The 15,079-nt window shown below is 42.5% G+C and overlaps 1 protein-coding gene across 1 annotated transcript in view; it reads right to left on the bottom strand.

Annotated features, from left to right (window-relative positions):
* The window catches only part of LOC117511945 (myosin-7B-like), a 239,631-nt gene that overhangs the window by 101,113 nt on the left and 123,439 nt on the right, over positions 1-15,079 (bottom strand). Inside the window, exons 18-22 of the mRNA XM_034171880.1 lie at positions 4,619-4,736; positions 1,672-1,795; positions 1,458-1,594; positions 391-561; positions 154-238 (exon numbers count right to left, since the gene is read on the bottom strand). Of these exons, the coding sequence (XP_034027771.1) occupies positions 154-238; positions 391-561; positions 1,458-1,594; positions 1,672-1,795; positions 4,619-4,736 (635 nt within the window). The remainder of the gene's footprint in view (positions 1-153; positions 239-390; positions 562-1,457; positions 1,595-1,671; positions 1,796-4,618; positions 4,737-15,079) is intronic.

Genomic DNA, 15,079 nt, shown 5'->3' with positions numbered 1-15,079 from the left:
CGATGTCAGATAAAAATGTCATTAATGAATCCCTGAGGGACACTACGAACTCCAAACAACTGAACTGTAGGAAATCAGGGCAGATACAAAAGAAGAAGTAGTGTTCAGGCATCACCCTGTTTGTGCAAAGCTAAGTTAGCAGTTTGGACTTACAGCTTGGAGCTGCAGAGCCAGGTCATTCTTCTCATGAACCAGGACCACCTGACGCTCTTCTGCCTCACGACGTGTCTTATCTGAACTAAATAAAACAGCAGCAAACCAGAACGTGTAAAAATGAAGGATGAGTGAGTCATCTGGACAGCGCAGACAAAACTGGAAACCTGCCTGAAGGTTCCTCACTTGAATTTTGAATAATGATGTCAACACTTAAAGTCATTCAGGTAGACGGACCTGTCGAAAGCCTCTTTTAATTTGGTGAACTCCACATTCAAAGCTGCGATCTCCTTCTCCAGCTGAGCACTCCTGAGCATGGGGCGGAGCTTATAGAACAGCATCATCCACGGCCACTTCCGCACCGTGAAGAACGATCGCAAGTTGAACTGGATCAGCAAGAGTGCGTCCCTGAAGACAAAAACCCAATAGAACAGTCTGACTGTCCCGTGTCCACAAACTGCATGTCCATCTCTGCTGGTTTAACTATTTTACCCCATGGACACTGTAGAGGGTGACAGGACACTGTCCACCTGCTCTCTACAGTGTCCACTCGCCCTCTATTGTGTCCATCCGCCCTCTACAGTGTCCACCCGCTCTCTACAGTGTCCACCTGCCCTCTACGGTGTCCATCCGCCCTCTACAGTGTCCACCCGCTCTATACAGTGTCCATCCGCCCTCTATGGTGTCCATCCGCCCTCTACAGTGTCCACCCGCTCTATACAGTTTCCACCTGCCCTCTACGGTGTCCACCCGCTCTATACAGTGTCCACTCGCCCTATACAGTGTCCACCCGCTCTATACAGTGTCCACCCGCTCTATACAGTGTCCACTCACCCTCTACAGTGTCCACCCGCCCTCTACAGTGTCCACCCACTCTATACAGTGTCCACTCGCCCTATACAGTGTCCATCCACTCTATACAGTGTCCATCCGCCCTCTACAGTGTCCACCCGCCCAATACAGTGTCCACTCGCCTTATACAGTGTCCACCCACTCTATACAGTGTCCATCCGCTCTATACAGTGTCCATCCGCCCTCTACAGTGTCCACCCGCCCCATACAGTGTCCACTCGCCCTATACAGTGTCCACCCGCTCTATACATTGTCCACTCGCCCTCTATGGTGTCCACCCACTCTATACAGTGTCCACCTGCCCTCTACGGTGTCCATCCGCCCTCTATGGTGTCCAACCGCTCTATACAGTGTCCACCTGCCCTCTACAGTGTCCACCTATCCTTTAGAGTTTCCACTTGCCCTCTACAGTGTCCACCCACACGTATTCAGATGATGGAAACAATAATGACCTCTGCAGCAGGAGCTTTTGGTGCTCTATTCTCATGAGCTTTCCTCTGCACATGGCCTGGATAATGGTCAGGATCTCAGACAGACGGATGTCCCTCATGTCTTCCAACTGACCCAAAAGGCCTGACTTAAAAAACACCTGAAGAAGGGGACAGGAGGAAGAAAGCTGAAGCCAGTTGTGGTATCAGTCATAATATAAATTGGATTTCACTATACCTTAGTGTGTCCAAACTTGTACTGATTGTGGTCTATGTCCAGAGAACCCAACAGCTTCTCTACAGCCTTCCTGCTGTCTACAAAGCAGTCTTCTGGAATTGCAGATGGATTCAGTATACGATAGCTGGGAAGGCATAGAAAACGGAAAAATAGGTAATTAGACCAGAATTAATCTGGTCAGCAAATTACACCAGATCTGGATTGCACCGGAGTGGACAGAACCTGTGCTTATCACGACCTTGTCCACAAGGTCTTGGATGATGACACAACGGTCATCCATGACAAAAGGATGACCGTCCAGCAAGTAATGAATCAGTTGCAAGAATGAATAAGTAATATATCACTTGCTCAGTGTTGTATAGTAACGAAGTAAAAATACTTCACTACTGTACTTAAGTACATTTTGGGAGACTTTGTACTTTACTTGAGTTTTTAAATTCAGCTTACTTTCACTTTTACTTCACTACATTTCCGACCTTAATTGCATACTTCTACTCTGATACATTTTCTATGGGCCATGCCGTTACTCGTTACAAAAAAAAAACAAAAAAACACATACACACGAAAAAAGTCGTGTTTTCACCCAGAGACACCCCTGATTACTAGTGACTGCAACAAAGTTAGGCTGATTTGTCACGAGGCATGTCCGGTAGGCTTTTTTGCAGTTGCGCACTTGGGAGGTGTTTGTCAGGAAAATGATAATTTCTCTACATTGATTACAGACCTGCAGCGGGTCTGTAATCAACTTTTCTGCAGTGCGGCTTTGCTTTGAACCTTGAACCAATTGAAGCAGTGATTCGTAGATCGAAGCAGTGTTTCGATCTACGATCCATGGATTCATTGTTTTTTATTTCGCTTTATCCAAATTTTTCCCCGCTAAAACCCTGAAGAGCATATGTCTGTGAGTAATATTTAATATTTTTATGTTAAACCGACCTGTTCTGGTCTTCTGAAACAGTTGATAGATGTATTTTATAACTTAAAAATGGGACCAATGCTAACACGTTAGCATGTCTATGACATTTTCAATGTTAAAGTTACCATTAAGCTGTTTGCATCAGCACATTTGTGTTGGTTTTCTGTATAATTAATGGCTCAGCGTTCGTTGTCGTAAAAGAGTCACATTGTAATTTTTTAAATGTATTTTTATTCATATATTGTAATAATAGCAACAACAATAGTCTACATAATAGACAATAATAGTCAATAATAATAGACTAATAATGTTACAATACAATTTTAGAGAAAGAGACAAAAAGAACCTAATGAAACAAAACACAACAGAAAAGATAAAACCATGTAACATGAAAATAAATAAATACTTATAGAATTAAATAACTGTTTCCTGTGAACACTAGTGAGTAGCCTATACTCTTGTTTAGGTTTTGAAACCTTGTTTCTGAAGTGTTTTTGTGTGATGTGCACAATTTTCAGTACTTTGACTAATACTACCAGTCATTTAGAGCACCATGAGAGCATATCTCACCCGTGTTGGCCTCTCTTCATTGGCTTCCTGTTGGTTCTAGAATAGAATTTAAAATTCTTCTTCTTACTTATAAGGTTTTGAATAATCAGGTCCCATCTTATCTTAGGGACCTCATAGTACCATATTACCCCATTAGAGCGCTTCGCTCTCAGACTGCAGGCTTACTTGTAGTTCCTAGGGTTTGTAAGAGTAGAATGGGAGGCAGAGCCTTCAGCTTTCAGGCTCCTCTCCTGTGGAACCAGCTCCCAATTCAGATCAGGGAGACAGACACCCTCTCTACTTTTAAGATTAGGCTTAAAACTTTCCTTTTCGCTAAGGCTTATAGTTAGGGCTGGATCAGGTGACCCTGAACCATCCCTTGGTTATGCTGCTTTAGACGTAGACTGTGGGGGGGTTCCCATGATGCACTGTTTCTTTCTCTTTTTGCTCCGTATGCATCACTCTGCATTTAATCATTAGTGATCGATCTCTGCCCCCCTCCACAGCATGTCTTTTTCCTGGTTCTTTCCCTCAGCCCCAACCAGTCCCAGCAGAAGACTGCCCCTCCCTGAGCCTGGTTCTGCTGGAGGTTTCTTCCTGTTAAAAGGGAGTTTTTCCTTCCCACTGTCGCCAAGTGCTTGCTCACCGGGGGTCGTTTTGACCGTTGGGGTTTTTCATAATTGTTGTATGGCCTTGCCTTACAATGTGGAGCGCCTTGGGGCAACTGTTTGTTGTGATTTGGCGCTATATTAAAAAAAAGTTGATTGATTGATTGATTTACAAGCCTAGATAAGCTTTGTAATATAAAAAAATCAGTCCGTTTTTGATTATTAACATTTACTTGTACTTTCAATACTTAAGTACATTTAGTTGTACATTACTTGTCATACTTAAGTACAATAAATACTAGATATTTTAGGACTTTTACTTGAGTAGCATTTCAATCGGTTACTTGAACTTCAACCAAAGTCATTTTTTAAATGGGTATCTGTACTTTTACTTAAGTGTGATTTTCCAATACTTTATACAACACTGCACTTGCTCATTCCGGCTTGTAGAAGCCTCTACCAGCTCAGAGCTCCTCATCCGTGATCATCCTTTTGGTTTCATTCTATTTCTAAGAGGGGTCTGAGTAAAGTCTCAACCTAGAAGAGAGACATTGAAAGGAAAGGGGGAAGTCAGAGATGAGTGCACCAAATGTTCCCCAAGCCGGGACATGATCTCAACATGGTTCACAATTCATCACCCCTCAAAAACGTTTTTTTTTCTCTCCTGTGATGGCCTGATAAAGTCACGTGAATTTACTTATTTATTTGACATTTTGACAGACGAGGGACCTAAAATCCTGAAGGTTCCTGAGTCCAGTTGTAGGTTATCAGACAGGTTGTCTTGACTTGTGGTCTGATGAATCTCCAACATGAATGTGTGAAGGTGTTTGTTCCTGACAAGTGTGACAGCTTGTTGAACATCTTTGGGACTCACCGCTGTTTGAACTCAGCGTACAGAACACGGTTTGGAAAACCCTTCCTGCAAATCCTGATCCCCTCGAGGACACCATTACACCTTAGCTGGTGCAGGACCAAAAAGGGATCCATCACCCCTGGAAGACACATTCAGACACCTCAAAGTTCTTGCTCAAGTAAGAGGAAATATCAACACTTTCTTTCACATGGTGTATAAGTATGAAAGATGTTTAATATAGTGGCACAGATGGAAATGGATGCATGGTTACTGACAATCATCCATCATTACTGACATCTTATTGACAATATGTCAGTTGTTCTTTGCCACATGCGAGATGCTGCTCTGTTTTGCTCATTTTCCCAGATCACCCCCTGAACTGCTTCCTCTTTCCCTGCTCTGGGCTTCAGGTCTACACTTGCTGACAGTAGACTAACCGCCGTACTGCTTGTTATAGCAGAGTTAGGGTTATGTGATGAGCATGAAGAAATCATGAAGCTGTGGTTCTGGTTGTTGCTGCTGCTTGGATTCTCTCTGTATTATCACACAAACGATTAAAACCATCAGTTGGTAATGCTGATACATTATCTGGTTTAGCGCTGCAGAAGGCAGAAAAAATGGAATTTTTTTTACTTTTGACATCAAGCGGCATCACACGGTTACCATGTTTAAAGCCAGCATCTTGCTGAATCCACCAGAACATGTAATTTACTGTCTAAAGCTTCCAGTCAACACGTGGACACAACAGAATCAAAAAGTGTATCACGGCTGGATGTAAATGCAGAGCTCAGGCACCAAAGGAATACAGTTAAAAGGTTTTACTGGTAAAACAGGCTAAAAACGGTTCATGGTTAGGCAGTCCAAAATCAGCAACAGTATAAAAAAAATATAGGGCTTAGGTGTGTTCCAAAAACTGAGCAGCAAGGCAAAAACAGGTTGAGAACTGAGCAAGGAAAGGGGCTGGAAGTGAAGGCAGAAGGCTCAACAATCTGGGGAAGTGACCAAGCAGTTTATGTACAGAAAATGATGAGTGGTTGATTGAGAACAGGTGTGCAGGAAAGTTCCAGAGAGGGGCATGGCAACAGGGAAAGGACCGCCCACCACCAAAGACCCATGTGACAGACAACAGAGAGAAGTGACACCAAAACCCAAACAAAAGATAACAAAAACCACAGTGATTAAAAAGAGGGCAGATAAAAAGAGAACAAAATAAAAAGAGAACAAAAAAACAATACAATACATAATAACTAAACCAATTAACAAAACTCCACAATCCTGACAAAGTGTTTCTGTGTCAAAGCTCATCTTTATGAGTTCACAAAGCAGCTGACTGATGGGGAAAACACACTTCGATGCAGGAACACTGGACTTCTCCCAGTGGGAACATTTAAAATTCACAGGAAGTTTGAGTATTCGTGCTGTGTGTCCTCCCACTGAAGTGGCTGTGGAAATCTGTGGATCTGGACAGTCCAGCTGGACATGGACAAACAACTGTCCACTGTGACATGCGTGTATCTGTTTGCTGTTATGAAGTGGACATAAATAAAAACATATATCACTGTGGCGACGTGCTGTAGCAAGTGAGCCCGAACACGGTGCACACATGGACAGGCTGCTGCCAGGTTGAAACGGACCATCAGCTCAGAACACGCAGCAGGCGATCTCACTGTCATATCACCCGCATGAGCTCTGTTCCACATGACGCGGTGTCCTGTGGCGGTTGCGTTGCTGGCGGTTGGAGACATGCCAGCAGATGTGGACATGAATGAGAGAGTGAACTGCTTCTCATTCATGCCATTTCATGACTGTATGTCTGTGACCATGGGTCACCTACAGAGGAACAGACGGATCATATTTGCATTGCTTGCTTGATAAATGCAGTGTTTTTATATGGTGTGTGATTTTAATTTTTTTGCAATATTTCCATGTCCTTCCTGATATGAGGCAGATTCCCGCAGCTTTCAAAGAACAGCTCCGTAGCTCAGTGGTAAAGTTTATGACTGATAATCAGAGCTTTTGAAAGGTGTGAGTTCGCGTCCAGTGGGTGATGTGTTTTTCTCATTTGTAAAAAAATTATTCCACATAAGCAGCGAGATGCGGTTCCACAGGTACTGGCTGGGTTTTTTTTTTTTTTATTTAAACCAAATAAGTGGAGCAATGTGGTTCCACAGGTACCAGCTGGTTTTTATTTTTTATTTATATCACATAAGCAGCACAATGTGGTTCCACACGTACCAGTTGGTTTTTATTTTTATTTATACAACATACGCAGCATGATGTGGTTCCACACGTACTGGCTGTTTTTTTTTTTTTTTTTTTTTTTATACCACATAAGCTGCACTATGTGCTGCACATGGCGCTGTTCCTGCTCGAAAGACAGTGGCGCGTGCACAAACTCTCACACCAGGTTCGTGCACGCCTGCTCATCGGCACGATGTTTTGTGCACTAATTTTGAACTGCTTCGCACTGTTGTAGCCAAACCAAAGAAGAAGAGAAGAATAACTAAAACTTGTTTCTTTCATCTCCATCTGTTCCTCTGTTTCACCTCTTTATTTAGTGCAGTGTCCCTAAATAGTCGCTAGATGGAAGCATTGTACAGGAATTTGGCCTGGAACGTTCACTCTGCACTGATAGGTAACAGTGAGCAGGTGTGACGATGCACCCATTCAGTGCAGTGGAAGCAAGCAGGGACATTGTTCGTGAGTTTGAGCCAAACTTTCTAGTTTGTTACTTTAACAACTATAATTGTGAAATGCGATCAGGATATTTGTATTACTGCAAGATTCTAGATAAAATTGATTCAAGACTGATCCAAACCTGAGTTAGCTGGCAGATTTATTCACCAAACATTTGTTTGGTGGATAAATTTGTTTGTAAGCTGTACTTCAGCACGAGAAATATTCAGTTGGACAGAATGTTTGTACAAATATTGTACTTTAATTTAGGTTTATTCATAAGCAAAGGCCATTATATCCATTTATTCATGAACAAATGGATATAATGGCATTTTAGTTCATAACTGAAGTGGAAACATAATCACTTTGAAATAAACACCTTTATCTTCAAAGTGTTTATTTTATTAATTTGTATTTAAAACCCATAGTTAAAAATAACACTGAAATGCCTGTAAAAAAGTTCGTAGTGGAATTGTAAAATAGAAAAATATTGTGTATAAAATTATATATTAAAAACTCTTAGTTAAAACTGAAAGCTACAATTTTGGATTAAGAAGTCTAACGTCAAATTACAGATTGGACATTGCAGTTGGAACTTGGAAAACTGTAGGCTAAAACTCTGTAAATTAAAATAGTATGTTTAAGTTCATAATTGGCAACAACTAATGAGAAATTAAACCTTATTTTGTAAATAGATTACCCTCTTCTTGCTCTAATCTGCATTTTCTACCTTTTCCTTTCTTTTCTTTTTCTAATGTTTTCAACCTGCATATTGCACTGGTAAAACAATAAGTGTTAAATGCTGAGTTGGCCTCGCGTCTTGCTTCTCCCCCAGTCCTTTCAAGCAGGACCAAAATCAAAATATACCTCCTTAATTTTGCTCTTTGAAGGACTTTTTCTTTAAAAGAAGGACTTTTTAAAAATAACCAAATTTTGCTCTATAAAGGACTTTTTTTATATATAACATCTTAATTTGTGCTCTCTGATGGACTTATTTTAATAACCTCTTAATTTTGCTCTCAGAAGGACTTTTTAAAAACAAAGTTCTTTTTAAAATAACCTTATTTTTGCTCTCAGAAGGACTTTTTAAATAATCTCTTAATTTTGCTCTCTGAAGGACTCTTTAAAATATCTTATTTTGGCGCTCTGGAGGACTTTTTAAGGAATGATTTTTTTTTAATGACCTCTTAATTTTTCATAACCTTTTAATTTTGCTCTCTGGAGGACTTTTTTTCAAGGAGGACTTTTTAAAAACAGCCTCTTTAATTTTGCTCTCCGAAGGACTTTTTTTATTAATAACTTCTTACTTTTGTATGGAAGCGTACTGCATTCACTGGATAAAAGAAAATTTGACCGCTGATCTCATAATTATGAGAAAAGGTCTTGTAATTACGATATCAGATCTCATAATTATGAGAAAAGGTCAGGTGTTTTAATTGTTTTATGTATGTACTTCCAGTCCCTCAGTAAAGAAGCGGGCTGAGTTCAGCCGATGATAACACACTGCAGTCGAACACAAAGTGTGGATTTTCCCCTGAAGTGCTCCTGGATGAATGTCCAGGGAGGACAACGGGGCGTCTTCCAGCTTTCACTCACACAGCGCCACCAACCACCGAAGGACAATGCGGGGCTCACTCCCACCCGGGCGCATGCCAGTCTGTGGGCCCCGTGCCCCGCCTCACTGGAGGAGTGTGATTCATCCAGCAATAGTTTAGAGGGAAATCCACACTTTGAGTGCACTCTGGTGTGTGATCACAGTGCAGTGTTGGATGTTACAAATTGGCCGATTTTCGATTACACTATGTAACACAATTTTTGTTCCTGGCTTCTAAGTGTTATATTTCAACTGCTTATGTCTAAAGTCTATGGAAAAATGACTACATTCAGCACAAAGTTTGATTTGATTCATTTTTTTACGTTCTAGAAAGTTTTAAAAGTTTCTTGAAATTTCTAGATAATTCTGGAAACTTCTAGAAAATTCTGGACAGTTCTAGCAGTTATAGAATATTCTAGAAGACTACTCAGTAGTAGTGAAGGCAAATCGAGAATATTCTTGAAAACAGACAAATTTCAAAATATCATTGTCCTGATAAAAGAAGCAAAGTTTCTGTGGAATAACAGCTATTTTCTATTTATTTAAGGCATAACAGGTTAGGAAAACACACTGTGTACCCAGGAACAAAACAAAAATAAAAATTTGTTACATAGTGTTATGACTCGGAAATTCTCACACTTGTCTTTACTGAGGGACTGGAAGTAAGGAAGCACATTGTACGGAAGCGATTACACACACAATAAATAAATAAAAATAGCCTGATCTCATAATTACGAGAGCCATCCATCCATTTTCTTCCGCTTTATCCGGAGTTGGGTCGCGGGGGCAGCAGCTCAAGCAAAGCCGCCTAGACCTCCCGATCCACACACACCTCCCTCAGCTCCTCCGGGGGAACCCCAAGGCGTTCCCAAACCAGCCGAGAGATGTAGTCCCTCCAGCGTGTCCTGGGTCTTCCCCGGGGCCTCCTCCCCAATGGGACGTGCATGGAACACCTCTCCAGCAAGGCGTCCAGGGGGCATCCGGAAAAGATGCCCGAGCCACCTCAACTGACTCCCTTCGACGTGGAGGAGCAGCGGCTCGACTCCGAGCTTCTCCCGAGTGACCGAGCTCCTCACCCTATCTCTAAGGGAGCGCCCAGCCCCCCTGCGGAGGAAACTCATCTCGGCCGCTTGTACTCGCGATCTCGTTCTTTCGGTCATGAGCCAAATCTCATGACCATAGGTGAGGATCGGAACGTAGATCGATTGGTAAATCGAGAGCTCTGCCCCCCTACTCAGCTCTCTCTTCACCACGACCGTCCGATACAGCGACCGCATCACTGCAGATGCTGCACCGATCCGTCTATCGATCTCACGCTCCATCCATCCCTCACTCGTGAACAAGATCCCGAGATACTTAAACTCCTCCACTTGAGGCAAGGACACTCCACCGACCTGAAGAGGGCAAAGCACCTTTTTCCGGTCGAGAACCATGGCCTCGGATTTGGAGGTGCTGATTTTCATCCCGGATGCTTCACACTCGGCTGCAAACCGCCCCAGTGCACGCTGAAGGTCCTGATTTGACGAAGCCAACAGAACCACATCGTCCGCAAACAGCAGAGACGAGATTCTGTGGTTCCCAAACCAGACCCCCGCTACACCCTGGCTGCACCTAGAAACAGAGGTGACCACCACCCCGGTCTGCCAATCCAGAGGCACTGTCCAGGATCGCCACGCGATGTTGCAGAGGCGTGTCAGCCAAGACAGTCCCACAACATCCAGAGACTCAGGACGGATTTCATCCACCCCAGGAGCCTTGCCACCAAGGAGCTTTCTAACCACCTCGGCGACTTCGGCCTGGGTAATGGATGAGTCCGCCTCTGAGTCCCCAGTTTCTGCTTCCTCTTCGGAAGACGTGACGATGGGATTGAGGAGATCCTCGAAGTACTCCTTCCACCGCCCGACAACATCCCCAGTCAGGGTCAACAGCTCCTCACCCACACTGTAAACAGTGCTAGTGGAGAGCTGCTTCTGCCTCCTGAGGCGTCGGACAGTTTGCCAGAATCTCTTTGAGGCCGACCGATAGTCCTCCTCCCAGACCCGAGTTTTTGCCTCTGCGACTGCACGGACTGCAGCACGCTTGGCCTGCCGGTACCTGTCAGCTGCCTCTGGGGTCCCACCTACCAACAAAGATAAGTAGGACTCCTCCTTCAGCTTGACGGCATCCTTTACTTCCAGTGTCCATCACCGGGTTTGGGGATTGCCGCCGCGACAGGCACCAGAGACCTTGCGACCACAGCTACGAGCGGCCGCATCGACAATGGAGGTGGAGAACATGCTCCACTCGGACTCCATGTCTCCAACCTCCCCTGGGATCTGGGAGAAGCTCTCCAGGATGTGGGAGTTGAAGACATTGCTGACAGAGGGTTCCACCAGTCGTTCCCAGCAGACACTCACAATACGTTTGGGCCTGCCAGGTCTGACCGGGTTCCACCCCTCCCAGCGGATCCAACTCACCACCAGGTGGTGATCGGTTGACAGCTCTGCCCCTCCCTTCACTCGAGTGTCCAAGACACGTGGCCGAAGGTCAGATGATACGACTACAAAGTCGATCATCGACCTCTGGCTCAGGGTATCCTGGTGCCACGTGCACTTATGGACACCCTTGTGCTCGAACATGGTGTTCGTGATGGACAAACTGTGACTAGCACAGAAGTCCAACAACTGAACACCACTCGGGTTCAAATCGGGGAGGCCGTGCTTCCCGATCACCCCCCTCCAGGTCTCACTGTCACCGCCCACATGGGCGTTGAAATCCCCCAGGAGAACAATGGAGTCCCCAGTCGGAGTGCTATCTAGTACCCCTCCCAGGGACTCCAGGAAGGTTGGGTACTCTGCACTGCTGCTCGGCCCATAGGCCGAGACAACGGTGAGAGACCTGTCCCCGACCCGAAGGCGTACGGACGCGACCCTCTCGTTCACTGGAGTGAACTCCAACACATGGCGACTGAGCCGGGGAGCAATACGTAATGTGACCCCAGCTCTCCGCCTCTCCCCATGGGCAACACCAGAAAAATGAAGCGTCCAGCCCCTCTCCAGGAGTTGGGTACCAGAGCCCAAGCTGTGCGTGGAGGTGAGCCCGGCTATCTCTAGTCGGTATCTCTCAACCTCCCGCACAAGCTCAGGCTCCTTCCCCCCTAGCAAGGTGACATTCCACGTCCCAACAGCCAGGGGCTGTGAGCATGGACCGCGCCGCCGGGCCACCCACCCTCGACCGCCACCCAATCCTCTCTGCACCCGACCCCCATGGCCCCCTCTGCAGGTGGTGAACCCACAGGAGGGCGTGCCCACGTTGCTCTTTCGGGCTAAGGCCCAACCACCAGGCACTCGCGCGTGAGCCCCAACCCCAGGCCTGGCTCCAGGGTGGGACCCCGGCTCCGCCATACCAGGTGACATCTCGGTCCTTGATTTTTTACTGGTCATGGAAGTTCTGAACTGCCCTTAGTCTGACCCGTCACCTAGGACCTGTTTGCCTTGGGAGACCCTACAGGGAGCACAAAGCCCCCGATAACATAGCTCCTAGGATCATCCGGGTACGCAAACTCCCCCACCACGATAAGGTGGCAGCTAGAGGGGGAGAGATCCTGATGTTGCAATTATGAGATCTTTTCTCATAATTATGACATCAGCGGTAATTTTTTTTTATCCAGTGAATGCAATACACTTCCGTACTTTTGCTCTCTGAATGACTTTTTAAAATAACCTCTTAATTATGCTCTCTGAAGGACTTATTTTAAAATTAACTTCTTAATTTTGCACTTTGACATTTTAAAAGAACTTTTGGAATAACCTCTTAATTTTACTCTCTCAAGAACTTTTTTAAAGGACTTTTTAAAATAACCTTAATCTTGCTCTCTGGGGGACTTCTTTTTTTTTTTTTTTAAAGACAGTCTTTGTAAAATCACTTCATTTTCCTCTCTGGAGGACTTTATTTTAAAGACATTTTTAAAATGACCCCTTAATTTTGCTCTCTGAAGGAATTTTTAAAAATTCTCTTAATTTTGTACCTTGACTGATTTGTTTAAAGTACTTTTTAAATAACCTCTGAATTTTGTTCTCTGAAGGACTTTTTTAAAATTGGATTTAAAAAAAAAAACTCTATTGATGAGAAGGGATTTTTTTTAAAATAACCTCTTAATTTTGGTCTCTGATGGATTTTATTTAAGGAATGAATTTTTTAATGACCTCTTAATTTTGCTATCTGAAGGACCTTTTTTCATAACCTCTTAATTTTGCACTCTGAATGACTTTTTTTTTTTTTAAAGGACAGTCTTTTTAAAATAATCACTTAATTTTGCTCTCTGGCGGACATTTTATTTTAAAATGACCTGGAATTTTTTATGGAGTTTTTAAATAAGCTCTTCATTTTGCTATCTGAAGGACTTCCATTTTTAAATAACCTCTTAATTTTGTTCTCTTAAGTACTTTTTAAAAATAACCTCTTAATTTTGTTCTCTTAAGTACTTTTTAAAAATAACCTCTTAATTTTGTTCTCTTAAGTACTTTTTAAAAATAACCTCTTAATTTTGTTCTCAAGTACTTTTTAAAAATAACCTCTTAATTTTGTTATCTGAAGGACCTTTTTAAATAAGCTCTTAATTTTGCTCTCTGGGGGACATTTTTTATTAATAACCTCTTAATTTTGCTCTCTGAGGGACTTTTAAAAAATAACCTCTAAATTTTGCTGTTTGAGGGACTTTTGTAAAGGACTTTTTAAAATAACCCCTTAATTATGTTGTCTGAAGGATGTTTTAAATAACCTCTTAATTTTGCTCTTTGAGGGACTTTTTAAAAGGAGTTTTTAATAACCTCTTAATTTTGCTCTTTGAGGGACTTTTTAAAAGGAGTTTTTAATAACCTCTTAATTTTGCTCTTTGAGGGACTTTTTAAAAGGAGTTTTTAATAACCTCTTAATTTTGCTCTTTGAGGGACTTTTTAAAAGGAGTTTTTAATAACCTCTTAACTTTGCTTTCTGGAAGATTTTAAAAAGGACTTTTTAAAATAACCTCTTAATTTTGCTTTCAGAAGGACTTTTTAAATAACCTCTTAATGTTGCTCTCTGAACGACTTTTTAAAAATAACCGCTTAATTCTGCTGTCTGAAGGACTTTTTATTGGACATAAAAAAACCTCTTAGTTTTGCTCTCTGAAGGAATTTTTAAAATAACCTCTTAATTTTGTTCTCTGAAGGACTTTTTTTTAAGACTTTTCAAAATGACCTGTTAATTTTTCTCTCAGAAGGATTTTTTATGGAGTTTTTAAATAATCTCTTCATTTTGCTATCTGAAGGACTTTTTAAAATAACATCTTAATTTTGCTATCTGAGGGACTTCCTTTTTAAAGGACTTTTTAAATAACCTCTTAATTTTGTTCTCTGAAGTACTTTAAAAATAACCTCTTAATTTTGCTGTGTGAAGGACCTTTTAAATAACCTCTTAATTTTGCTCTCTGAGGGAATTTTAAAAATTAACCTCTCGATTTTGCTGTTTGAGGGACTTTTTTAAAGTACTTTTTAATAACCTCTTAATTTTGCTCTCTGAAGCAGCCAGTCTGCTCTGTGTCAGCCTGATCCCATCAGATCTAGGACGCTAAGCAGAGCTGGGCCTGGTTACTTGGATGGGAAACCTCTTTGGAACACCAGCGGCTGTGTGTGTTTCTCCAGGTAAAACTGGAGTTGCGTCAGGAAGGGCATCTGGCGTAAAACCTCTGCCAATTACCAATGCGGATCGGGCTGTATCTGCTGTGGCAACCCCGAACAAAACTGGGAGCAGCCAAATGAACAACAATTTTGCTCTCTGATGGACTTTTGTAAAGGACTTTTTAATAACATCTTAATATTGCTGTCTTAAGGACTTTTTAAATAACCTCTTAATGTTGCTCTCTGAAGGTCTTTTTGTCCAAGGATGTTCGAAATAACCTCTTAATTTTGCTCTTTGAGGGACATTTTTTAAAGGACTTTTTAAAATAACCTCTTAATTTTGGTATCAGAATGAGGTTTTTAATAATTAGTCTTAAAAAATAACCTCTTAATTTTGCTCTCTGAAACACTTTTTAAAAAAATAACCTCATAATTTTGCTCTCTGGGGGACTGTTTTAAAGAATGACTTTTTAAATGACCTCTTAGTTTTGCTCTCTGAATTACCTTTTAATGTTGTTCTATGAAGGACTTTTTAAAAAATGACCTCTTAATTTTGTTCTCTGAGGGACTTTTAAA

The sequence above is a fragment of the Thalassophryne amazonica genome, chromosome 6 (assembly GCF_902500255.1).
Source record: "Thalassophryne amazonica chromosome 6, fThaAma1.1, whole genome shotgun sequence".
Taxonomy (NCBI): Eukaryota; Metazoa; Chordata; class Actinopteri; order Batrachoidiformes; family Batrachoididae; genus Thalassophryne; species Thalassophryne amazonica.
The sequence above is the reverse complement of the archived record's forward strand: the minus strand, read 5'-3'. Positions and strand labels throughout refer to the sequence as shown.